Genomic DNA, 27925 nt, shown 5'->3' with positions numbered 1-27925 from the left:
ATCCCCAGTGAGATATTCAAACTCTTGGTTGGTTGAATTGTACTTCGGAAGTACCTATTTCTCTCCCTCATAATGTAAGACCTCAACATCAGCTGGAGTAACTGCCCTGCTCCAGCAGCAGACAGGGTGAGAAATGGCATGGACAAGGCAGACGCGAGGCTGGGTGATGTTGGCTTGCAGACTAGAGAGAGAAGACAGTGTCCCCATACCTGACGTCTGGTTATCCCCAGTAAGCTCTGCCAAGCACTGGCTGCGTTCCTCTTCAATCTCCTGCATGATGCTGCACTCCGGACGTGTGCTGGATGCCTGCAGAAAGGGCAGAGAAGAAGAGAGTAAGTAAAATCCATCTGTCTTCAGAGATGTGTTCTTGGGGATTCACGTCCATCTGAGCTCTCCTGGGACACTGCACAATGAAGATATACATCCAGCCTTATTTTGTGTTTGCTTGAGAGAACGGCATGTAACCTGAAATCTGGCAAATAAAACAGCATTTCCCCCCATACCTTCCTTAATTATTCTGATATATTTTTCCTATATTATTCTGATGATCAGGAGCAATTCCCCTTCTTTTTGCTCCGAGAACCCTGTCCGACTAACCTAACACTAACAGCTATGTAGGGCAGAGAAATGGCAGTTTTAATTATCATTCCAAGAGCAGTGGGATCTGTGTTTACACGGTTTATTCCCTCTGTTCTCACATGGCCTGCCTCCTGGCTCATGCTAATTCAAAGGAAAACAAAACCCAAATCAAATAAGAATGAAATCTCTGATACTGATTAGGATATCAAGGAGCTAAAAAGCAGGAAATTCACAATGACAAGACTTTTTGCCCCAAGTGGTTTCTCCTCAGTCAGACCTAATTATATCGGTTTTGTAATAAAACAGTGACTATAAATGTTCAGGTAATTAATTGTGGACTCCTTACAACTTGTAATTCATTAACTGCATCAATCATAAAATGTACAAAACACAATCTACACTCCAAAAGAGGAATAAGGAGCTGGACACTGGGTCACGTAACACAGGGTCGCCTTGTCACCAACACGCTCTCAACGTGGAAGGAACACCTTGCTTCATTGCTAGGGCAACTGCAAGTAGGTATTGAGGTCCCACGACACACGGATTGCACAAAGCCCCGTCTCTTTCAAAGAGATGGGAAAAGGCATTTAACGGGAGAAACTCACTCAGAAACTCAGCTGCAAAAAGACAGCAAGAGGGAATAATGCGAAGGGAGCAGAGGTCTCAGCTTGAGTTTGTATTGTCACTATAAAATGTGATGTAAGAAAAACACATGAGTTGAGTGAGACTCCAGGACAGATTTTGAGGACAGGTGCTGAGCCTTTGCCTGTAAAAAGTCATCGATTCAGTGTTCACTTTTGCAGAGTCTTTGAAAAAGCATATATTTTCAACAGAAATAGGCAGAGAAAGGAAAAAACGGAACTTTTCAAGTCTCATTTCAAAATATGTAAGCTATTTCTCTATCTATATATTTGCCAGACAAGTTTGTAAGACAGAAGGCCCAGAAATCCTTGATGTAAATTGCCCTTTGGATTAATATTATTAAATAATTTAGCGCATTAAATTTACCCTCACCATTTATGAACCCAATCTGCTCTCTTCCCCGTTTCACCCATGTGTTGTTCAGACTGTTATTTCCTTTAGGCTTGGAGTGGGCCATGATTAATGGTGTATAAACAATTAATTATGTGCTTTTCTAATAAAATTAAAAATAAAAAAAACCCAAACAAACATGAGAAGGGGAGAATTATTTGGAGTTGGTTTTGTACTCAAGTGTTTCTTTTTCTCAAAGTAAAACAGATCTCAGGAAATTTTATCTTTGCTTATCTAAAATACCACAGATTCATTTTGTTTTGATTTACAGCACTTCTTGCCTTTTTATTTAACCTTAAAAAAGCATGAAGTGAAGCATGAGAGATTTGCAGAACACTTACTGTAAATATAAAGATTGAAATGTTTTCAAAACATTCTGACTTTTTCAAAGGAAATTTTTAACTCTCTGGACTTAAACTATTGCCAAATTCATCTCACATCTATAAATAACTCAAGTATTCACTTTATAAATTAATTCATACAGCTCTAACTTTGATCAGTGTTGGCAAAGCACTGTGTACTTCTACAACATATTTTAAATGGTTTTTTTAGCAGTAATTTTTCTACCAAGCCCATTAGAAAGTACTTCACTACCGCATCTTGCCTTTTCTAAAAATGCATGCCTAAATTGGCTGATTACATGTTTACCTTTAAAGCCCAATATTTAGTCTTGACTAAATGTTTTATCATCTTTTCTGTTAAAAAAAAAGAGGTTGATTCATCGCTTGTATTCTGAAACACGGGCACATGATAGATTCAGGTAAACTTGATTTTGGACGTAATTTTAAAAATAACTACTTTCTTTCATCCACTCTAAGAAGAAAGACATCCGTATTAAGCAAAACACTGTAAGAAGACTGTCCAAAAGCTAAAACACCAAAGTACGGGTGGATCCTGGCTTTTGTAGTCCTCGTGTTTACTTGCTGTGAGCTTTTAAGTAAGGTGGGTGCCTGTATTGACTGAAAGAGGATTTAGGCACCCAATCCCCACAGATTTCAGGCACAGCCAGACACTGAAGTGGGATTTACTGTCCCAAACAAAGGTACCAAGCCTCAATTGAGATGTTCTAGGATATCCCAGTAGGCCAACAACTTTCATTCCAGGAGGCATGGGTCTGTGTGAATTAACTGTATGCTGCATCCACCAAACCAGCTAACTCATATATATTGAGGTCTCCAACAGGACAGGCTGGATCTATAGACCAAGGCCAACTGAATGAAGTCCAACAAGGCTCAGTGATGGATCCTGCACTTGGGCCACAACAACCTCATGCAGAGCTACAGACCTGAGGACAAATGGCTGGAAAGCAGCCCTGTGGAAAGGGACCTGGGGGGTGTTGGTTGACAGTGATTTGAATGTGAGCTAGCTGTGTCCAGGTGGCCAAAAAGACCTATAGCTTCCTGGTTAGTATTAGAAACAGTGGCCAAAAGGAGTAGGGAAGTGTAATTGGCGCTGGTGAGGCCATGCCTCAAATACTGTGTTCAGTTTTGCACCTCTCATTACGAAAAAAAAGATATTGAGGGGACAGAGCATGTCCAGAGAAGAGCAATGAAGCTGGTGAAGGGTCTGGAGAACAAGTATTATAAGGAGCTGCTCAGGGAACTGGGGTTGTTTTTCCTGGAGAAGAGGAGGCTGAGGGTAGACTTTACTGCTCTCTACAATCACCTGAAATGAGGTTGTAGTGAGGTGGGTATTGGTTTCTTCTCCCAGGTATGAAGTGTCCAAGGAGATGTTTGAGTCATCATTGCTGGAGTTATTTAAAAGACGTGTAGATGTGGTACTTAGGGACATGGTTTAGTGGTGGACTTGCCAGTGCTAGGTTGATGGTTGGATTCAAAGATCTTAAAGGTCCTTTCCAAACTAAATGAGTTATGACTCTGTAAACAAACAAACAAAGATTGGGATGTATCTCACTTTCTCAGTGTGTAACATCTTCCTTCATTTTCACTGGATAAAAGCTATATATTTAGTTTGAACTAATTTTTACTATTCCTTCTAGTTTACAGAGAGCTAGTGAACGTCAGCCCTGAAGGCTTTCATCTCACTTCACTGACTGTAGTTGGACCAGTTCACACTAAAATACCTAGTACTGAGCTGGAGAAGGTCAGTGATGTGTGAATTTAATGTTTAAAGACCTTTAACTGAATCATCAAGGTTAACAAACAGACTCACATTGGAAGCTGTTGAGCCTATGGCTCATTTTCTGCATTAACAAGTAAATAAATAACCCAAACAATCACAGCAACCCTCCTTCCACCTCTTTAGTGATAGTACTAATAACCCTCGCATATCATAGCCATCATTGTTATAGGTTAACAAAGACAGTAGGAACAAAAACTGAAATAAAATAAAAATCATGGGTTTGAGCATCATTAGGATACAGAAAAGTGTGTTTCTTTTTGTTGGTAGGTCAGCAGTTCAGCTGACTTGATGGTGAAGTAGGGCAATAAGTTCAGCTGCCTTAAGTCAACTCTCAGTTGACGAAATGCTCATGGCTGAAAATAACCCCACCAGAGCTGGAAATCTTGCCTGCCAAGGGGGACCTTCCCTGGGATGAGAGGCTAAATAACTCTCCTTCCTTGGCTTATTCCTCCTAGAAAATACTGAAATAGACTTTATAGACAGTTTGGTACAAACTTAATTTACTTCTTCCCCAGTTCTGTTTTTTTTTTTTTTTTTTGCTGTGTTCTTTTAGTTTATCTGTTTGGGTTTTGTTTCTGTAGAAAAGACAGAGATTTGGGGCTTGGCACTTTCACTGTAGCAGGCAACTTGCCATGCAGACATAGAGCTGAGGATTACATTAATTCACATTTCCCATCCAAAAACTGTAGATAAAGAAAAAGCATGACCAGCTTTGGTTAGCTCACACTAACATCAGCTAGTGAACACTAATCCAACTTCGTGGTCATATCCATTGTGGGTGAAGCTGAAACTCAGTAAACCCTCCTTTGCTAAGCCCTCTTGTCATGCCCAAGGTACCATGTAAAAATTGTGGTGAGTTTGTCAGGGGTTGTTTTTTCTGCACACGCTCTGAAGCCCTGAGCAGAAAGACAAAGGAAATGTTTTTTCTAGATGTGATTTCCTGCAGCTCTGAATTCTGCAGCAGTTCTTGTGTGGAATTATCCCCAAAGTCTTTATTAATGAGAGTTTTCCTTCCCGCCGGATCCCAGCGATTGTTAGAGGATTACTGCACAGTTTGCTACTGCAAAGAAAGCCATTGTGTACACTCTTTAATTAAATACAATTCAAAGGATTGTCACAGACTGAAGGAGCCTCAGAAATGTTTACTCTCATCTATGCTGTCTGCCATTAGCAGGGCCAGGCTAATTGTGGGCCAACTCACGTTGCTCACATGGCGACTTCTCCAAGACAGGGAGAATTCAGAGTGAAGCCACAGTTGTAGGTAAACCCATAAGAAGTGATATGAGCCTCAGTACCTCCCCCTTTCTCCTAATCCCAGAATGTTCTCACTTGGAGCTCACTGTATGGAGATTCCAGCGCAGATAGGGGTAGGGCGATCACAGCGATAATAGGATTTGGAGTCAAAAAACAAAGGAGTAGAATTAAAAAGCCTGCAGATGACAAAGTCATATCCCTCACCCATTTCTGTTCAGCTACCAGAGCCCACGTAGTAGTGGCATATGGGTTTACTTCCAGTTATCTGAATGGAAATTTCTTATGCTATTACTTCCCTCCCATAGCTTCTGTGAAGGCAGTAATGGTGTAAAACGAGAGCATCAGTTGCCTTCTTACGGTTTCTGTGACATGACTTCAGTCACTGCTCTAGGTGAAGACGGAGTTTTTCAATGCTTTTTTCATGTGGACAGCAAATGAAAGGAATGATTTTATTATTTATATCGAAATCCAGGTACATGCATGGAAAAATCTATAAATGCATCTCATTTCAATGGGTTCACTTCAAAAAAACTGATTACCTACAAGGGAGAGTACAAAAAATAAAAATATGTTGGCAAAAGATGAGTTTGATTCATTCAGAGATCAGGATGAAATGAATCTTCCCTCTTTCAAATGAAGTGGAAGTGATTCAGTCAACGAGGCTCTGGGTGAGGGTGTTATTTATGGATTTATAAAGCATTAGAGTTCTCTATAGAAAGATTCTTCAAGGACACCCTGAAGCATCCAAGTGTGTCTGCCAGGAAGAAGAGCCTACTGGGACCAACTCCCTGCTTAGGCTGTGTTTCAGAACAAAGGATCAAGTCATTGTTCTTCATAATGAGAGAGTCAAGAGTATCCCAGTGATTTGGAGCCACTCCAAGCGCAAGAGCTGCCATCTTCAAGAACATCAGGACTTGGCCACCCTTCCTTTTTCGGCTGAGGATGGAAAGAGGCAAAAGGGCAAGTCACTTGCTAAAACATGTGAGGGAGAGCACGGTTAGGACAACCACAGGGAGCATTGCTGCAGTGAAGAACAAAGTTTCACGAGAATGGAGAAAACCATGCAGAGAGCAACTGAAGAGACCCTTACCTAAGAGAATGCAGGATGGACACAAGGAGATAGCCTTGATTTAGAAGAACAGAACATGCAGGAGATCTGGTTGTCCAGAGCTTTCCTAGAATAAAGCTGCTAATTACATTTACCTTTGGGAGCTTTTGATTCAGCCATTGGTTTTGATACCCTGCATTGTGCCCAATGGCTGGTCTCTACTGAGAGCACAGAATATCTGAGCAATTGATAGAGAGGAACATGTTCTACTCAGGACTTGATGAACTGACCAAAGACAGTGATTTTAGGAGAGACTTACATTTCTGTAGGAGACAGTAAACAAAATATGAAACTGAGCATTCACTCTGCACAATTTTGAGTGGTCTGCATGAAGGAAAAGTAAGAAAACATGGGAAAAATTCAAAATGTGTTTCCATTCTTCCTGGCTGAAAAAACCAACTTAAAGCTACACGTTAAGCAAGCTGTAACATGAGCCTAAGAGCCTTAGACACGCACAAAAAATTAACAAATATGACATGACACACACATGCATATGCTGTCTAAACCAGGCAATACTTCCACCTGAAGTGAGCTTTGACATCTTCCCAGGAGCCTGAGCACTACAATTAGTATCTCTGACAGCCCAATCACCTTCCTCTTAATAGCATTCAGAAAAGACTCAGGATCCCAGAACGCAAGGATGCTGTGACAGGGCTGCATTTCAGCCATCGACACTTCTGCTGAGTATACGGCTGAGCGTCAAGTGAAAGAGATGATCAAAGTGAGGAGTCAGGTGTTAGGAATATCTGCATTATAAATCAGAGCAACACGCTGGCAGCTTCCACTGTTTGAACATGGTGAGGCTTGGCCAAGGAAAAGTTTATCAGTGGCTTTAAGGAAGCCAGGATCTCACCCTTGCTTCCTACACAGCCTCACCATCCCAGCTTTGATGTTAGCTACAGCTTTCTTTTCCATTGCTCCTTGAAGAAAAGTCAACTTGCAGCTGCTTTCCATTGTGCAACTAGACTGTGATGAACTGGCTACTCAGGCAGAAAATTAATTCTGCTTTATTACCCTGCGAGTTTTCTCTTGTTGTTCCTTACCTGCCAATAACATGGAAACATGGATGGGGGAAAAAAGTAGATGTTTCTGATTTGTCTACTTAAAAGGGAAAACATACAAGGGCACAAATGACAAAGAAAACTAATACTTAGATGGTAAACGCAAGTCTTAGTGGTACAGTATCACCAGACATCTCTCAGGTGATGCCACTGTCTGTAGAACTCATTGTTTTACAAAGGTAGTGTCTCTAGTCTCTGGACAAACCAGATGGACAAACCAAGGCAGAAAGCCCAACATCATAAAGCAGCTTATTAGCTAAAAAGAAAAAAAAAAAAAGAACAAAAGAAAAAAGGAAATAGAAAAAAAGAAAGAAAAAGGAAAGAGAAAATAGAAAGAAAAGGCAATAGAAAACAGAAAAAGGAAAAAGAAGATAGAAAAAAGGAAAAAGATGAAAGGAAAAGGAAAAGGAAAAGGAAAAGGAAAAGGAAAAGGAAAAGGAAAAAAAGAAAAACAGCCTGAAAAGAAAAAACAACTCCAACAGAAATATCAGGTTGGTCTGACTGCCTCCCCACACTCCTTCCTTATACCAAAAATAGACAAAAGCAGTCACAAAAACCCCTTAAATACTTCACACTTCATTACCAGCATTTGCATGTCTCAAGACATTTCCATATGCCAGTGTGCACTGATGTCCAACTCTGTCAAAGAGGTCTTGCTTTCTATGAAATATTTAAATGTTCTACTCAAAATACCCTGGTTGGCCAGCAAAGACCCAACCATGTAAAAGAAAATTTAGAAGGAAAGAAGAGTTGGAATGGAGTTGGCACTTGTTCCATGGAAATAAGAGAACAACTTCAAATCTCACTTTAGGAATACTGCATATGAGTAAAAAAAGACTAGACAATTAGGAAGATAAAACCTGAGATGGACATTAGGAGTGATCAGAACACCTGGGTAGAGCAGCTGACGGCTCTGGAAAGAAGCTTGTATAGAGCAGTACAAGGAGCAGAAAACCTCTGAGCGCTGCTACAAGTATAGCCTTTGCTGTCAAGACCAACTCGGCTAAGCAGAAAATGTCTTTCAGTGACATGAATAAAAAGAGAACAACAGGAATAAAAAAAAAAAGTGAGATTGCTATGCAAAGTGCTGATATTTAAGAGCTAAACATAGCTCCCAAAAAAGAGAAGTCGCATACAGCCCCACCTCCCACTTCTGTTCACTGGCTTCTCCAAATATTCAGAGGTAAAAATATACTTTTACTAATACAAAGTGGAACAGTTACACATGGTGGAAATGAATAATTGAGAAAAACAGGGCTGACAGTGAAGGCAAACAAGGGTACGGAAATTGTCATATATGAAGTGAAAGCAACTCAAAAGAGAACAACATGCTCAGATTGGATGGTGTGAGTGGTACCATCTGGCTGAAAGTCAACAAATGTAATGCTTTTTTACACATAGGAGGGAGGGGGGGAATCCAAGCAGCTATCAGCAAATTAATCTGAGCACAGAAGTATACAACCCTTTTGAACACTACTTGAAGGAAAGAATAATTGAAAGCACGGCAGTAAATGGAGATTTGGATAAAACACCAAATGTAGTTTATCAAAAGTAAATTGTGGTGATATAACTGATAGCTTTTTTTTTTTTAATAAGGTTTCTGGGTTTTTTGGGGGAAAGGGGAAAATCAGTGAGATATAATCTTTCCTAACTTCAGTAAATAGTTTGATGGGATGCTAAAAGGAATGATTGCCTTAATGATAGATACAGGGATTAATACAACAGCTGGAAGGAAACTGAGGAAATGGCTAAGGGTGAAGACTGCAGGTTCTGTTGAAGGCAGAAGTACAGAGCCAGAGGAAGGTCTGCAGCGTTATTAGTTAAGGATCTACTGGATTTAATAAAGACATAATGAAATGCAGATGAAAAGAGAAGAGGAGAGAGAGTGACCAACAAATAGGTCCATGAGAATCTGAAAACTCTGATGATAACAACAGACCAGACAGACCTGTTAGCATCAAGGGATGCAGGACCACAGACAACAAGCCAAGCAACTAAAATATTATATGCAGCATACTTTTCTCCACATGGTCTTTGTCACGAGCTAACACCTCTTGGGGCATTTTCTGAACAGAAAACAGGTGCAGAATCCATCACACATGTGCACCCAGGCCTGCAAATCTCCAATGCAGATCTGCTTTCAACAGAGGGGACAAGGACCCTTAAACAGGACAAAGAGAGATAATTTAAAGGATGATAATGCGGCTCCTCTGCGGCATACTTTCATGCTCTATGCCTGGTCATATCAAATCAAGAGATATCAATAATACCAGACAGCTGCCCCAGAAACCGCAGTCCTTCAAGTTAGCTAGAATAATGCCGGAAAGCCAGGAAAAGTTGAAAAGAAAGAAAAGAGATAACAAAATAGAGAGAGGGGAAAAAAATATAACTAAACCAAACTTTGGTTCTGGCAAAGTAAGTATGAAACTGAGGCAAAAATACATTCTCCATCTCCTTCAAGTATGTAAACTGAATTAGCTGAAAGACAAGCAGCAACATGCCAAGCAGCAGGTGCATCAGTGTGTAGCAGAGGGAACATCTAGTTCCCTAGCATTCACCTCCAGAAGGGTGAAGGAGGGCAGAAAAGGAAAGCTGCTGTTGAGAAATCAATCTTACCTGCTGCTTATTCCTTCTTTGTCTTGTGTGCCTTTCAAACACTGAATATGGGATAACAGAACAGGAGGTTTTCATGCGTCCCTTTGATTTCACTGGGATTTCTGCTCTGAAATGACCTTATGAAGTGCAATGATTTCAGACTGACAGTCAGCTCTCCTGCGCACGCATAAAGAAACACATCTCTGCACAAAGCCGGTAACAAAAGTGCTCATTTTTGCTAATATATTATTTTGCAGAGAAGGCATCTCTATCTGCTGTAGTTTTCCATTTTTCCCAGGGACTGTATCGCTGGTCAGGGCCAGTCAGCCAACAGACCTTGACATCATTCCCTAAATACAGTCACCCTCGACATCTCTGTGCCCTGGGGTGAGCAGACTGGAATGCAGCTTCTTAGTGGGATACTGTTAGCACAATGTATCTCTGCTCCTGAAAATGCAGTTTTCCACTTGGACCTGTCTTTGAGACTGCAGCATCACTAAGCGCCAATGTGAGCAGTGCAAGTCTCCAGGGAACTGTGGGCAAAGCTGTGCATGACCTCCCTAGAGCAGCTGTGGTACACTCACAACACCGAGACATGGCAATCCTTGTTCAAACTCGCATGCTGGTCAGGTTTGTGTTAGCTCTGGCCAACACTCACACAGGTGCAACGCTTGCTCTTCTTCCCAAACTCCTGATAGCTACTTTAAGCATCTGACTACACCTGAGACGGCTAAAGCTCCTCATGCTTTGTCTCTCCTGCTCAGCTCTCTGGGCCCTTTGAGTTCATTTGTGATCCAGAATATTCCTTTACCTTTTTGCCTGTGACAACTTCACGTTAGTGATGTTTTTAAAAGCAACTAGCAACTAGCCTAAGATCGTCGCCTGCAATCCCCAGCCGACACCACTGTCTTGTTAGGGTAGCAAACCAGGGTGCAACTGGAAATAAAATGTGACCTGCTAAGCCATCCATGCACAATATCTCTTTCTCTAACAAGAAGTCCAGCCAAATATATCCATCGAAAGTGGATAAATCTCATGGCTTCAGGAAACTCTGGATGTACATAGAAATGAAACTGTACAAGCAAATTTAAAACCCCATTAAAAATCCCTCTGCAACAGATCAAGCTGCCATTGAAGTTTCCAGGCACAAAATGCCTTAGGGGAAATAACCACAAAACCCAAGGCATCTTAAATCAATTAAGCTGCATAATTTAAAAATAAAAATAGTAATTAAAAAAAACTCCAGTGCCTCTTCTCTCCAAAGTTTTATCTCGAGCAGGTTTCTTAGCCACATTGTGAACTCCTGGAAGCCACAGGTTTCCCGCAGAAGGCTTTCACCACAATAACAATTCAAGTACAGACATATTAACAAACATGTCCCAAGAATTTTCTAAAAACATTAACTGACAAAGCCCAGCCAAGTTTCTAAGCTTGCCTTCCAAGTCACATGAATAAGAATATATCCTATAAACACCGACTTATCTTTATAAACAAGGATACCTAACAGGAGATCCCCGTTTGCATGTGTCCTACTTACTGAAAGCTGAGTTTAACGTAAGGCATGTTTCTTTTTCTGTTCTGGTATTATTAATTGTACTAACTACAAAATTGATAATGAAACAGCACTTAAATTGTTCATAAACATTAAAACTATCTCCCTGTGAAACGAATGAAGTTTCCGTTTCAGATCTTCTCTGTGAAGTATGGGAAATTTCACTGCACTGATTATGTTTATTAAAAGTTGATTTTTGAGTAAACAAATGTAGCAAACAAGTCACTGCAGTTATGTGATCTTCTCTGTTGATACTTCATACCTTTTCAGGAGATGTGCGCCTGTACTTTCAGAAGGATGTCATTAAGATGACATTATCTTTTTCCCACCTCCAACTTCTAATCTGTATTTTTCCAGAAAGCATCTCCCACATGCTGTAGAACCCTATTAAAATGTCACAACCATCTCACAAATTATGCTTCTGTTATAAAGCCTTCACTTCTCTTGTGATCTGTGTGTCCTACCTGACAAATAACTGATAGGGCACCTCCTTCACCTCCTGCCCTGGTTGCCCTTCTTGCACACAGTGCTGTGAGACTGGTAAAGGTTCTTCTGGAAGGACAGGTCAGGTGGCCAAAAAGAAAACAAACCAAGTCAAGCTTGATTTACCAATCCAAATTATTAACTTTGAGTAAAACCTAATCTGAGTTCGACTATGAATTAAAAGGGGAATCAGAAGTGAAAACAAATAAGTAAACCAACAGACAAACCCAGCAAAATTTACTAAATGGAAAAGGAAGATAGCTAAAGAAATATAAATGATGTATTATGAAACTTACAAGTATTATATGGAAATATCAACATATCAAGGAAAATCTGCAGCTGGTAAGAATAAGAGGTAAATGAGAAGTTATTATTTTCACTGTTTTGGTTTTGGTTTTTTGCTTGGTTGGTTTTGCGTTTTGTTTTGTTGGAGGGCTTTGGTGGTTGGTTTTTTTTTTGTTTGTTTAGATTTTTTAAACAAAAGTATTACAACAAACAAAATCTTGCAGATGGTTCAGTCCAACACAGGAAAGTTCAATGTATGACTTTAATCAGTATTTGGAAAGCAGCAGGGCAGTGCGCGTGTCTCTGATGATGATGAAGAAGCTTTTTCCAGTCCATTAGTAACAAAGGCACATGTTAAACAACATCTATGAGAGGCAGACATTTAAAATCAGCAGGCCTGGATAACTTGCACTTATAATAGCTGGCTGAGAATGTCTGTTTGTATACAGCCCATTCAAGAAAGAAGAGATTCAGCACAGACCTCTGTTATGGCAGCCTGAATTCTGGCAAAGAAGTAATAACAGAATCAGTAGGTTGGAAAAAACCATAGAGATCATTGAGTCCAGCCGTACCTGTCCACTACTAAACCATATCCCTAAGCACTTCATCTACCCATCTTTTAAAATGTTCCAGCGATGGTGACTCAACTGCCTCCCTGGGCAGCCTGTTCCAGTGTCTGATAACCCTTTCAGTGAAGACATTTTTCCTAATACCCAATCCGAAGCTTCCCTGGTGCAACTTCAGGCCAATGTCTCTCGTCCAATCACCTATCACTTGGAGACCAACACTAACCTTGCTACAATCTCCTTTCAGGGAGTTGTAAACAGTAATAAAGTCTCCCTTCAGCCTCCTCTTCTCCAGGCTAAACAACCCCGGTTCCATCAGCTGCTAGTAATAAGACTTGTTCTCCTGCCCCTTCAACAGCTTCATTGCTCTTCTCTGGAGATGCTCCAGAGCCTCATTGTCTTTCTTGCTGTGAGGGGCCCAAAAATGAACATAGTATTCGAGGTGCGGCCTCACCAATGCCGAGTAAAGGGGCACAATCATTCTCTGGTCCTGCTGGCCATGCTGTTTCTGATATGGGCCAAGACGCTATTGGTCTAATGTGGCAAAGGATTTGGGGGTTAAAAGAGGCAAATAATTCAGCATGAGTTCCCAGTACACGCTGCTGAGAGAATGCTAACACAACTGTTTGCTCTATAAACTGAACAGCAAGGAAGAACAAGATAATACTCCTTTTCTACAGGGTATTGGGAAGACCTGTGCTGTAACACTAGCATCACGCATTTTAAAAGGGCAATAAAGGCTAACGTAGGGTGTGAACAGGAAGCATAAAGGCAATTACAGGAGCTCTGTATCCTTCTGGAGCAAGACCTGGATGCCCTCATTAAAAGGTTATCTCAGTAGACACTGGCACCTGTTTAGGCACCTCAATCAGGTGTTGAATGTCTTCAGAGGTACTCTACGATAAGTCAACTCAATCTAGCAGAAAAAGGCACAATGGGATGCAAAGTGGAAACCTATGCAAATTTATAAGTCTCTCCAGAGATTCTAGATTAATAGCTAGGGCAAGGGGAAATAGATGTGCCCAGTTGTCCTTCTCAGCTCTGGAAAAAAGAATTAAACAAAATTTGAGTTACACTTTATCAGAAACAGGTTGTTGGACTCAACTAACCAGAGGCAACTGGTGAAAATCAGTTGCTTTCAATAACTAGCCAAATAAAATAATCTACTCTTCCCATTAGGGATTACTCTAATCTTAATATAGCTACAACTGCACAGACTTCCTGGGTTTCTGATGTCAGATCTTGGCCCAGGCACTGAGACATTACATTCCACTTGATTTTTCTCAAATAGCTGCTGGCCTCTAATCATGGAAGCCCACTTGCTCTTGCTGCTGTGCATTTGGAAGAGAACACATTCAAATAATGAGGTTTCAATAATGTTCTGAACTACAAAAAGAGGAAATGCTGCACTGAAGTCCTTACAAATTCCACTTTAGGGGCACTCCTGCTTGATTAATGCCTTTTTGTTAGAAAAAAAAAGCGCCTGATCAAGGTCTAAATATCCATATTACGAAGCAAGAAGAGACAAAGCTAAGTTATATTGGTACTGCTGGAGTCACTGGGTGTTGCCGGTCCCCATGGTTTAATCAGGAAACTTGCAGTATTTTCCCTTTGTCCTGGCATGGTTAGTGCACCCCAGCCAATGGACAAGCAGCAGCAGCAGGCTTCTCTCAACATCTTGATTGCACAGAAAATATAAGAAACATCTGTAATCCAGGAGACAAATAAATGAGAAATCCAACTTTTTCAGAATAGTTTTATGATTTTTGCCACTGGTTTTGCCTCTGTCACTCTGGCAACCCCAAAAGCTTAGCAGTTATTTGCATTTCACCAGTGCAGACTGGTGATGTTGAGCTGGTCTCTGTACACACACACAAACACATGGAGATACATCGCAGCTCAAAGCAGAATTCATTTGTCTCAAGTTTTCTGCCCACTCCCACATGAAATATTCGAGGAAAGCTGAGACAGTACATGGGCTGGCTGGTACAAGAAAGGGCATGCAGGACACCTGGGAATCCTAAGCCAGTTTAAGTGTAAGGCCCTACCCATGGGCAGCTAAATCAAACCTCAAAGCTGCAGCAACTAATAAATAAATGAAATTACAACAATTAGATGCCTTAATCTACAAACCAGCCCCACTCTGGGGACATTTTTTAGAGGACAAAAGGGGGGTCTGCATTCAGTTCTTACTCATGGATGAAGGATGCTGGGGGTTTATTTGTCCTTTGCATAATGTCCTCCTCTCTCTCATTCCACCTTTAATGAAGGAGCTGTTCCATTGTTCCAGGGAAGAGACGCCGTTCTTACTTTTCTTTGGTATTTTCTGTTCTTCAAAGCAGGGACATCCATGTCATCAGTTCTGGGTTTGCTAGACCCTACAAGCCTGGGCTTGGAATACGCAGCCAGGGACACAGCGAACTCTGGCTGCACCTGCTGATTACAAACTATTTGGACATGATTCACCTAACAAAAACATGAATTGTGCAATTTCTGTGACTGCAGATGTGCTGTAGGACAGTCCGTTTGCTATCTTAGGTGCCCCATCCATATAAAGTAAGGTTGTGCTGTACATGACTTATCAGACTCATCTGGGTGTGGGAACATAGACCCAGAACACATCTGCAGTCAGGTTATTGCCAGCAGGCATCATTTTTGAGGGCAGGAGTCCTGAAGAAGTTCTTCCCAGCTCCACAACCTACCAGCTAGACACGACAAAAATAAGGATACTCTGTTCAGCAACCCATGCTTGCCCACCACAATGAAAAATTCTGTTCACAGTCATCTGGTTCTTAACATTAACTTCCCTTAATTGGGTTTCCTCAAGGGGTCGCTTCCTGCCCAGAACACTCCATTTCCATCCCTCCCCACATTACTGAGGACTGCTGTTTGTAGATGAGAATTTATGGCACTTTGACACCGCACAAAGTTGGAATGCTTTTAAATCACATCAAAACTGGCATCAGGATATGGCAGTGCCTTGTATATCCCTTATACCTTTATAAAGCTATGAGTATTCCTGAGAGAAAGTGGTTTCTCTCAGTATGGAAATGCAGCTTTATCTCTATTTAATTCCAGAATTCCTATGCTCACGATCAAGAGAATCACAAAGAAGACAACACAGTGGCATAGGGTGAGGAAAGAGAAGAAGCAACAAAGCCTAAAGCCAAATCCTAATACTTTATTAAGAGGCATATATTTTAATATAAAACCTACGATTTCAATAATCACAGTTGCATTTACAGTCACTTGCAAATGATGTGCTTTACCTGCTCTCTAAACTGCAGGTGAGGAGGGAGCGTTCTTCCTCTACAGCTTTTCCAACCTGGGCGAGGAGCCATCCACTGCTCCATGCTCCCAGCATGCCTGTCCAGCTCCACATCTAAGCCTGAGCCTTGCAAAGAGCTTTAGGAAAATGAAACTCAATGATTTTGCCCCATTTATTTACAGCAATACTCCAGACTATATCTGTGATTATATGGACTGGAAATACTCTTGTGGTTGAATAAATGAAATTAAAAAAACCTTAAAATAAATCTACAAGACCTCTGAGAGTTCTGGATGGTGTTTATCACCTTGCTGCATTTCTGGTCCTGCTGCTTTTTTTGTACATCAGCCTTTGGGAAAGATCTGTGTTGTCCCTATCCTCAGTCATACAAGTTGCTATCAGATAACTGTTACTAGAGTTATTTGACAGCAGCATCTCACACCAAAGATGAACAGCAGGACCAGATAAGACCAAACAATGTAAAGAAACAGAAGAACATCTGCATTTTCTGCTAAGTGTACACACATTTTCTATAAACATGGCTAAATGTCCGCTAGATTTAGCTCAGGACTAACTTCAGGCTTCGCTCCACAAAATTAAATGCAGCATGTGAAAAGGATAGAAAACAGAGGGAAGAACTTTCCTTAGCACCGGAGTACATCAAAATATATGGCTCTTCCATGAAAAGCCACTGTTTAAAAGGCAATGAAGGTCAAGGTTGGCTTCTTAAATGCAGTGCTCCTCTGGGACGGCGCAATTAACTTAAATCCTTGATACATTGAGTCAAAGCAGGGGTATCTTACTGTTCCTTCTACTAGAGGAGATGTGAGGAAAAAAAATCCTGAAAACTCTTCCAAAGAGTAGTGAAATTAGGCCTGACCTGGCATCCAAGACACCGTGGATTAAAACTCTTTGGAACAAGAAGACCATCATATTTTTTTTTTCTCTTTATATCCACAGTAACTTGCCTCTTCAATGGCATAAAAATTAAATCCAGCTGGAATGGATTTTTAATTAAAATCATACTTTGCTTATCAGAGTGAGAACACTTAACTGATTACAAAAGAAATGTGGAAACCTCTGGCATCCTGTTCCCCATTCTCCAGCCAGGCTGTGCAGCAAACTTACTCTGCTAAACAATGTGCAACCCTTTGGACGCAGTCCCGCACGAGCTCTCCTCACTCCATTTACAGAGCAGAATAAGTCATACGGAGCATAGAGTCTATTAAAAGGTATATTCAAAAGCGTTCTCTCTCTCTGACTGAATCTGCAAGAGTTCACTCTTGTTTCAATTTGCTGACTCTTGGAAATTCCCTGTGGAAGCAAAGAATCTCTACACATTTAATTTCAACTCCTTGGCTGTTGAAAAGCTTCCCCCTGCCTACAAAGTGCCCTCAAGCCAAAGGATGAAACGATGCACCTGACCTATTCCTAGCAGATACGCCCCACCATCCTGCTCAAGGACCTCTTTATTTCCCCCCATACAGATTGTTGCCAAAGCCTTATTTTGCCAGAGGCCTCTCCATTTAGTGACAACAAAATTCACAAGTTATGATATGGGCAAGGGTGGGTCACACAAGCTGTGCCATCCACCAACTTTGAGGTGTTTCCTGAGGAACATCTCACGTGCCACAGCCTCCGGGCCTCGGGGGGGACTGTTGTTGCCTGTGCTACATTTGGATTTTGGCCTTCCAGGGTTGCTCCCGTAACAATTTTCACAAGCATTAATCTCACAGTCAGATCCTGAGATGGCACGTCAGTGTTAACATAAGTGAAGTTAAGCTGATTTATTCTGGCTGAGGATGGTAATTGCAGGGTAGGATTTTCCCAAGCACAACTATTAGTTAAATTCCTAGGGCCGAATGAATATGTGACTGAGAGGCTGCATGCTTTTATCTTCCTGTTTTCAATGCCAGTTCCTGCTAGGGAAAGGGATGTTGAGGCAGATGCTAGAACTGAGGTCTTGAACCATGCTTCTTGAAATAATCCTATGGGACTTTTCATCAGAATAGCACTGTCAGAGGAACTGAGCTCCATCTCAGAAAGGAGATCAGATGCTACTTCAGCTGGGAAAGTTACTCTATTTTTAGCTTCAGTGAGACCATTGCACCCACAAGATGCTGGATTATAAAAGCTGAAATAACCATTTCCCGGAAAAAGAACAGGAGCTGATCTCTAGATGTCTCCTCTGTAACGAGGAAAAAGCAGTTTTAACCTTCGCAGCTCTTTCTGCTGTCTCCCTCCCGATACCCAGATGTGTTGCTTTCAGTCACACCACGTAAATGCCACCCTCTTGCAGGAAAACATAACTAGGGGATAACCTACTGATATAGTCCACAGGAGACACCAAAACGCTAATCTCCTGGGTCAGGACATTCTTAGATTCTTAAGTACCTTTAAACTCTAGACTTAGTCCAATAATATATGTCACAGAAGGATGGAATCATTTAGGTTGGAAAAGACATTTCAGACCACAGAGTCAAACCTAACACTGCCCAGCCCACCAGTAAACCACGTCACTAAGCACAACATCTATACATCTTTTAAATACCTCCAGGGATGGTGACTCAACCACTTCCACAGGCAGCCTGTTCCAATGCTTGACAACCCTCTCCATGAAGATTTTTTTTCCAAATAACTAATCTAAAGCTCCTCTGGTGCAAATTGAGGCTATTTCCTCTTGTCCCATCACTTGCTACTTGGGAGGAGAGACCAACACCCACCTTGTTACAGCCTCCTTTTAGGGAGCTGTAGAAAGCAATAAGGTTTCTCCTCAGCCACCTCTTCTCCAGACTAAACAGCTCCAGTTCCCTCAGCCGCTCCTCATAACACTTGTGAACTACCATCTCCTCAGAACATATGAACTTCTCCAGTTTCTTGATTAGAAGAAAAAAAAGGGAAAAATTACTCTATTTTTAACCCCCCATCAATGGACAACTGCAATCCCTAAGGATACATGCCTCCCTCAACCCCTGCAAATGTACAAGCAAAAATCCCCAGCTTCCTTAAAATATTCCTCAAGTAAAAGTTTAGGGTTTTGTTAAGGAAAATACATTTGGAAGATAAATGGTCAGCAAGCTCTAATGGAAAGAAACCAGTCAAGGTTCTTTATATCTTGACCTTAGCACTCATTACAACTCATTTTACAGAAACCATGCACTCAGAGGTCGGCTCCAGCCACTTATTGGCTGAGCTACGCGGAGGTACAGTGGTGTTCCTACTGTAGACCTCACTGTTGGTATACAATATTGATTTTTAAACTTCTCTCCCTCTCACTCAATTGCTCACCCCTTTTAAGCAGCTCATTTTCTTCTGCATGCACAGCTAGAAACGGTTTACCATACCTTTTCTGGAGAAAACTTGCTGTTGTTATTTTATTACAGTGTGAAGGATCTGGGAACTCCCTACTGCTCATATGAGAGCAATTAAAAATATTAATCTTCCACTCCCTCACCTCTGAAACAAAAGATTTACCAGAAACAGATCACATCTGCTCCATGAAACACTGCTGAGACTTTCGACCCAACCCTTGAATGAATACGAAGTATATGGATACGGTCATCTTGATGAAACCCTTTCCCTGACTCTGGTCCCTAACAAAACACTCTTTCCCTTCACAGCCATTATCTCCATAACATCCTGAATGATGATGCTGTTGGTTGGGACAGGAAGGCCTCAGCCCACTGCGGATGGGTCTCTTAAAACAAGGTGCAATTGTGGCCTGCCACACGCACAGCAAAGCCCTCCAGTTGACTTTGATTTTCCTGCAACAGCAACATGCCCTGCAGTGTGCCTGAAATGTACTCTCACACCTTCAAAATAAAGAGAACAAGGGGAAAATTGCCAAGAGAGGCACCATTGGTGGAACTTTCCCACTGGAGAACTGGCAAAGCTGCAATACTAGAGGGGACTACACGAAATCCTAGAGAGATCTTGCCCAACTCTCAACGAAACTTGGGGGTGCTGGTCTATGAGAAGCTTGACATCAGCCAACAATGTGCGCTCGCAGCCCAGAAGGCCAACCATATTCTGAGCTGCATCAAAAGAAGCATGGCCAGCAGGGCAAGGGAAGTGATTTTGCCCCTCTATTCCACTCTTGTGAGACCTCATCTGGAATACTGTGTCCAGTTCTGGAATCCCCAACATAAGAAGGATATGAAGCTCTTGGAATGGGTCAAGAGGAGGACTACAAAGATGATCACAGGGCTGGAGCACCTTCCCTATGGGACAGGCTGAAAGAGTTGGGCCTGTTCAGCCTGGAGAAGAGAAGACTCAGAGGAGATATTATAGAGACCTTTCAGTACCTGAAGGGGCTACGAGAAAGCTAGGGCGGGGCTATTTGTAAAGGCTTGTGGTGATAGGACCAGGGGGAATGGATATAAACTGGAGAGGGGCAGATTTAGACTGGACATCAAGAAGAATTTCTTCACGATGAGAGTGGTGAGGCACTGGAACAGGTTGCCAAGGGAAGTTGTGGATGCCCCCCCCATCCCTGGAGGTGCTGAAGGCCGGGTTGGATGGGGCCTTGGGCAGCATGATTTAGCGGGATTTCCCTGCCCATGGCAGGGGGGCTGGAAGTAGATGATCTTTAAGGTCTCTTCCAACCCTATCTATTCCATGATTCTATGATTCTATGAAACAATAGCTTTTCAAGATGATCTGCTTTCATCTCCTACTCTCACCGTTCTCAAAGCCAAACATGGGTCTGTCTCCAAGTCTGGCCAACCTCCCACTACTGCACTGACAGGTAGACCCATACTATAATAATCCCTTGCTCCTGCAGAAGGTTGTTTTGCTTTGTTATTTTTTTTCCTTAAGCAGGAAAGCCAGCACTGCACTGTGAACAGCATCACACCAATTGCTCTCCCTGCACAGCAGCTGAATAACACACATCATATAGGAAGGCTCCTTGTGACAGGCAGTCCCTATGACAGACAACACATCCCTTTCAGAAATGGGCCAACCTCCATCACAAAAGAAGTTGGCTTTCTGGCTCTCAGTGTTGCTCTTGGCAGGCTGTTCTTACATCTCACTCCTCTCACTGCTACAGCTCTTCCCACACCCAGCCAAAATTTAATCTGATCGAGTGTACAAACACTCCTGCTGCAGCACTAGCCCTTTACTTTAGAAATTGCTTCCATTCCCTGATGTTATCACGCGTGCACATGGAGGAGGTACCCACATCATCTCCAGGACATTGATTTACAAGGCTAATCTCGCCAAACACAGGCAGACAAAAGTGAAAGAAATAAGCAAAGGAAGTCCATTTTTCTCATTTCCATATTGGGTTTTAGCCATTCAGCTGCAAGATCACCCCTAGATAAAAGTTCATGTACAAAGCCTGGAAATGAACTAAGAGCTTCTCAGCTTCATCCTACTCCTGAACCATTGCCCCTCTCCAGCTGCAGCTTAATTTATTGGTTCATCTCCTCCTACTTGTGGTTATCCCAGTAGACGCTGTTCCTTGCCTGTACTTTTCCCCAGGCTACTCTGCAGGGGAAATAAGCGTGTATTTTTAGGTGAGTTGTACTCTGACTGGTTGGGCTCTCCTCCCAGGGCTGCAATATATATTTAATACTTGTTTCCAGTGCTGACAGCCTTGGAAGGTTGAGTGGTGAACTGGCAGAGAAGAAAAAATTACAAAGTAGAGGGGCATCAACCTGCCAAGCATTTTAATACCCTTTCTAGAAACAGAGACCTGACTTTTCAGCAGTCCCATACTGGGGAGGAAAGCAAGCTTGAATCAAAGACACAGTTGCTGTTTTATTATGATGATGGTTTCAGTTGTGCAATAACAAATCCTGTCAGAGCTGCAGCAGAGAGAAACGGGAGGAGAAATATACTGCTAGAGTAATATGCAGAGAAAAAAAATGTGCTGGGAAAAGGCAGTACAGGAGTGACAACTGTACCTAGGCTGTTCAGTGTCCCCAGAATGGGTTGTCCCTAGAGGCACCACAACTCTAGGGTAATTCCAGACAGCAGCAATCCAAGTGGGATTCAGACCCATTGATCAGCCTGCCTTAGAGGTTCAGATCAAATGTGAGATTGTTCCACAATGATCTACCTAAGGGCTGTGGGTTTTAACCTCTCTGCAGCTGGAGTTCACAACTGTTGCACTAATGTTCCCATTGCTCTCAGCTTTCCTACCATATACTACTATAACCTCCTCCTCTCCCACATCCCAGTCCTCACCATATCCACATACAAATGCCATGCCACGATCACAGGTCCTGGCAGTCCCTAGAATGTAAGGCCACCACCATTGCTTGCCTACAGACCCTTGGACTCCACCTTTCTGCATTTCTTTTTCCACAGAGCAAATATACTGCTGTCAAGCACACTAGGTGCTTTTCCTTTGGAAAACCACAACCTTTACTCAGCTCTTTTACTTGCCTATTCCTCCTGAGCTGAATTTAGTGTTGCTGGAAGATGCCCCTTCAATAAATCCTGGTTTTATCTTATCTCCCTGTAACAAGAATATGCAGTAAAAAAATTAACAACTTCAGCTTTACAGCTAGATTTAAAAATATTTCCAGATGCTTATTGGTCCCTTAAGACATTTCTGAGGCTCAGGTCAAGTAGACCCAAGGCAGCAAGCTCCAATTTTTAATTTCCTTTACATCTACAAAATCATCTGGACTTGGCTAACACAGTTTAACCACTGGAGCCTTCTGGCTCTGGAAACAGCCTCCCAGGAAAACGAGCACAGCAGAAAAAAGTGGACTTCTTAAAGTTCAAGGTAAATAACCATATGAATACAATAGGAGCCCTATTTGGCAGAGACCCCAAGGAGACAGAAAGGTTGTTCCTGTCTTATACGCCCAAGTTTGCAAGTTCCATATGAAAACAACAGTCAAGGTGGAAGGCGCAAATACCAATACACAAAAAAATACATGCCAACATTGTAAGTGTCTTCTTCATGGCATGTAAATTCAATTATAGGGTAGATCACACACTTCCAGGGCAACTTCAGCCACAGACAGACATACAAACTAACATCTCCAAAAGAACTAGGTACCAGGATGAATGGATCTCTGAAAGCAACATCTCACACCACAGTTCTATTAAGTGTTATTATAGTCATGATCAATTACCAGTAAATGGGACATAATAATTTTTTATAGAAACACACTCAGGAAACTTCATGCTATGTAGACGTCTGAAATAACTGTTCTGAGTTTAGTCAAGTTAGATAATTACTGGGTTTAAAAGTGTAATTAGCACCTGCAGAGCAGACAACTCACTTAGGCAGGGAGGAGGTAGTAGGACCATCAGCCCTTGTAGGACTGCAGGAGTGGGCAAGAGTTATCATCCCTTCAACAGCAAGAAAACAGCAGGTGGTGAGATGTGAAGAGAACTGCAGCATGTCATAAAACCCAATGCCTCCACTAAGTCCCAGGTTTTTGATGTCCAGCAGAACTATGAATGTAATTCGTGGGCTTGGCTTTCAGACGTGCGCTGCAGGTAGATAACACAGAAAGATGGTAGCTACGGTTTAGCAATAAACCACCCTCTCTGAAGAACATGCTTTTCTTTCATGTCATCCCTCTGATAAACATTTTGAGGTTAAACCTAGAGCAATCGCTACTCAGCTTTGCTTCTCTTCCAGACCTCAGGAAGTACTGTTATACCTGAAAGCCTATATTCTTATTTTATATTTATAAATATATATTTTAGTTATTGTAATATAAGCTGTTGTTTCTCTTGACAAACACTGTCTCATCCACACTGTACACAAACAGCCTGAGGATAAGCATTTGACATATTGTAAGCTGAAACGTGCATGAGTTTCTAGGGGAAGGAAGAGAGAGCGGGGCAAGGATGAACAAAAACAGTACTGCAAAAGAAATTTTGTGGAGAGGATGAAAGGTCAAGAATTCCCAAAACCACAGCCTGTGCCCCAGCTGCAAAGCACCCACTCCAGAAGCTGAAAAAAAAAAGCTTTGCACAGAGAAACTATGCAAAAAGGGAACTGCTCAACAAGAGTCAGCAAGCAGAGCAAAATGAGAGTGGGAAAATTCCTTGAGAGGAATCGTTGCTGCAGTGGAAATAAGTGCATGGCATAGCTGAGATCCACACAGCTCTGCAGCCATGTGTAATGTCATTCTCCACCAAAAAATGCAAGCAGCCTAACAGTCGACACTTAAGCGTGTCAGTAATTGTTCACGTAGCGCTTGGCCTCCTTTCAGTGCCTTGTGAAGCTGGGAACCGTCTCAGCAGCATCATTTTTCTCTGCCTTTGTGTATGTCAAGGGAAAAGAAAACCTGGTTCTATTGTGAGAAAAGCTTGAAAAGTCTAATTATGCTTAGGAGTCAAGATGAAACTGAAAAATAACCAAATAGATGGATGCAGATGCTGCAGGAAACAAGTGGCTTGTTTCAATGTAGGCTGTTTTGCGCTTGCACCCTGCTTTGAAACAACCCTGGGGCAACAGGAAAATTCTGTGACCTCCCCAGGGAGGGAATCCCAAAGAGGTGCCCAGCCAGTGCAGGGCTGGAAGAGGGGCTCCATCACCCCTCCATGCAGCTCCTAGAATACGGCAGGACTCAAAGGGAAGAAATCAGTCACATCCTTTTGCATTTCTTGCTGAATTTTTCCAAATCGACAGCACCAAATTACAGCGGAAAAAAGCAGCCAAGAAATACTGGACACAGCTCAGGAATGAGCCCAATCACTGATGGTGAGGAGTATGAAGTGGCTTTAGCAGCAGGACACATGCAACCACATCAGCTTGCTCGGCTGCAGCTCCATAGATGAGAGGTTTTCCTCTGAGCGAGGGATGAACAGTCCTGCTGAGGACTCATTCACTCCCTTCCTCTGCAAGAAAGCACATCTGCCAGGACAGCAGGGTTTAATCTCCTCTCAGCAAACTTCTGAGGACTGTAAAAGATGACTTAAAAAACACCCCTAAATCAAACCCCAATACATACACCCCACATAGCCACGAATAAGATGAACTTTCTAAAGGGGTTCCCCCCTCCTCTGATAAATGGCTAGGGGTATGTAATGGGAAAGAGACTATAAAAAATAAGCACAATAAATTAACAGTTGAATCTGTCTACCGTAAAATAAAGGTGGAGGAGTTATCTCCAGTAGGATTTGGATTCCCGCTCTTTCCAAGTGAAATGCAAAAAATGCAGAGTGTCAGTATTGAAGCAGCATTTCATTTTTGTTGTAACTGTATAGAGTTACTACAGCTGGATTTTTTTGAGGGGTGGGCATCAGATCCAGTTCATTTGTTTCTTTTTTGCCTTGCAAAGGGATATCTTCCTTAAAGTTCAAACTGCGGTAGTCTGGCCACATAAGAAAGATGAAATAAAAGCAGCTTTTTAGTAATGAATAAAGCACGGAAAAGCTCGGTGTGAGCAGGTTTTCTTCTTTTTTTCATTCTTACACAACACATGGGATTCAGCTTGCAGCTTAAGATCTCTGAACGTAGGTGTCTACCTGAGGGTGACTGAACCACCACTGTGGTCAATGTGGGTTCAAAGATATGTGTAACAGTGGTATGTGGTGCCATTCAAGATAATATCATTTTCTGTGTTCATAGCATCCATGGGCAGCTGGCAGATAACACAGCATCTAAGGAGGCTTTGCCATCCAGAAAGGGATGATGTGGGGCAACGGGATATCTTCCAGCATGTCAAATGGCCTGAGAGCGGGCAGCTGACTTGAACCTGACAACACTGCTGACCACGTCAGGAGCTCACACCATCTGTGTCATGTCTAGACACCTACACAGAAAAGCCAAAACATAGGTGTCCTAATCTGTAAGATGAATCCCACCGCGAGGTCACCTGCAAGGAAGCTCACAGACTGCGTAGCTGTGACATTTATGTCATCGTGGCCCTGGAGACACTCGCTGATCAGATGTTAGCCGTGGTGCTATAGATCATCAGGTATTAATCGAAACATCTGTTAAACACACAATCAAGATTGGAGACTTGAAGAAATATCCTTTTCAAAGACACTCAATAAACTTCAGACTGATAAAGAAGAGATGCAAAGTACTGATATTTTCCCCTCCAGACACTAATTGTATTTCAATAGATGTTTTTTTTTGCCTCCTTCTTGATGAGATGCAATAAGGATGAAGATTAAAAAAAAATGTGGAGCTCATACTCTGCTTCACATCTGACTGTCAGGAGTAGGAACATCCCTGAGCCTGCTGCAAAAGAAGGTGGTCACAGGGATGGTGGCTCAGCAGAGCTGGGGTTTACATACTCAGTTCCTTTGATCTCTTCTTGACTTTAAACCAATGTATATCAATGAAGCCAAGGCAGGACTTCCGGAGGAGTTGACCAAAACAGCATCACTAAGTCTGTTGTCCAGCCCACTGCTGAAATGCATCAGAAACTAACCCTGATTTGGTTCCGAATTACAAAATAATACAAATTAATTTCTAACACTTGAATTTAAATGCAAACAATAGAATTGTAAGTCTCCACCTCCCACCAGTGCAAGCAGTGAAATAGATGGTTAGTGACTGCCCTGGGGGGTAAGAAATCTACCTAATGTGACTAATGGAGGAGTTTAGGGCTGCTAACACTGTTTCAGGTGACTGGAAAAGTGACTTTGTTAATGTAACATACATCAGCATCTCTAAAATTCATGTACAGCTCAGAAGCTAAAACAGGCCTTTAAGTGCTGGAAATACTGTATTATATATATGCATATAAAAGTTAGTGCTATAGATAAAATCTGGCACAATAAACTGCCAGTAAAGCAGCATTAATGCATGTTTTGCAGCCTTAAGCAACACACAATGCTTATCCTGTGCACAGAAATGTCCATAAATTCACTTTATAAACCAACCATCTAAACATTACTGAACTGAGTTCTGATGTCACGTATGCTAACTTCATATTAGGGCTGCACTGACTTCAGGGCACCGCATCTGTCCTGCATCCGCACAACTGACAGTTTAGTGGGGAAAAAAAGTACTGAAGGCAAGAACTGTAACAGCAAAGAAATATCACACCTACTTCCACCTCTTACCCTTACCTGCTCGTTCCCAGCAGGTCAAGCCGTGTTCACATGGGCTGTTTATATTTCTGCAGACTGGCAATTATTAAACATAAGTGCTTTTGCTATTATAGCTCTTCCCTCATTAGGGTTTATGCATGAGGCTAAGCAGTTTAAAAGTGATTTGTAGCACAGCTAATAGCCAGTAGATGCTTCTAACAAAGCTGAAATTGCAGGTCAAAAAACCTTGTACTTTAATAACAACAGCCTCCTCAGAAGGAAATTTTGAACTTCTATTGACTTCTCCAGAAGTCTTCAGGTTTTCTAAAGACCCACTGCTGAAGAAATCTGGTATCACTCCATTCAACAATTTTATAATGATGCAAGGAGCCCACCTTTTCCTCAAACATTCCCCAAGGCACTTTCTGATTACTAATAAATGACCTCTCCCTGCATCATGGGTCCTGTGATGTGAAAGGTGAAAATCCTACCCAGTGAGATGAATCATCCCAGAGAAATCCCTGGTGGTTAGGCATGAAGGCAAGCATGCTGCATGTTGCTCCAAAAGGGAATGGTGACAAGAGGACCAGCCACACACAGGACCTCTCTGCCATAGTGTTAGTTGTGTTAGCTCTGGATGGAGGCCAATCTGATGGCTGACATTACTTCACTGCCCCTCTCATACCTCAAAACAAAGGGTACAATTTTTCTTCCACTCTAGTCTTCTGGGATCTGATTTTCAGAGGCAAAGACATCTCCTGTTTTGGCTTGGTTCCCACCAAAATGAAGCTGTGAGACTTCTGGAAAACATTTGAGAGTGCAGAGAGGAGGGAGCAGTGAAACAGCAAGTGCTCAGCACTCATTGAGACAAACCCTGCCGAGCTGGAAATTTCAGGAGGACAAGTCAGTGCCGTGGCACAGGCAGGCTTAGCAAGTCTCATGGAGGGAGCAGGAGCTTCTGACCTTCCTGCCTATCTGTCTATCCATGCTCTCCATCCTACCTGCTGGGCCAGAACTTCAGCCCCATCTTGCTCT

The 27925-nt window shown here is 42.1% G+C and overlaps 1 protein-coding gene across 1 annotated transcript in view; it reads right to left on the bottom strand.

Annotated features, from left to right (window-relative positions):
* LOC104056965 (vasoactive intestinal polypeptide receptor) overlaps positions 1-27925 on the bottom strand; it is a 110903-nt gene that overhangs the window by 77756 nt on the left and 5222 nt on the right. Inside the window, exon 2 of the mRNA XM_054059770.1 lies at positions 210-306. Coding sequence (XP_053915745.1) covers positions 210-306 — 97 coding nt within the window. The remainder of the gene's footprint in view (positions 1-209; positions 307-27925) is intronic.

Source organism: Cuculus canorus, chromosome 2 (genome assembly GCF_017976375.1).
Source record: "Cuculus canorus isolate bCucCan1 chromosome 2, bCucCan1.pri, whole genome shotgun sequence".
In the NCBI taxonomy this organism is placed as follows: Eukaryota; Metazoa; Chordata; class Aves; order Cuculiformes; family Cuculidae; genus Cuculus; species Cuculus canorus.
Note: the sequence above shows the minus strand (reverse complement) of the source record. Positions and strands in the feature narration are given on the sequence as shown.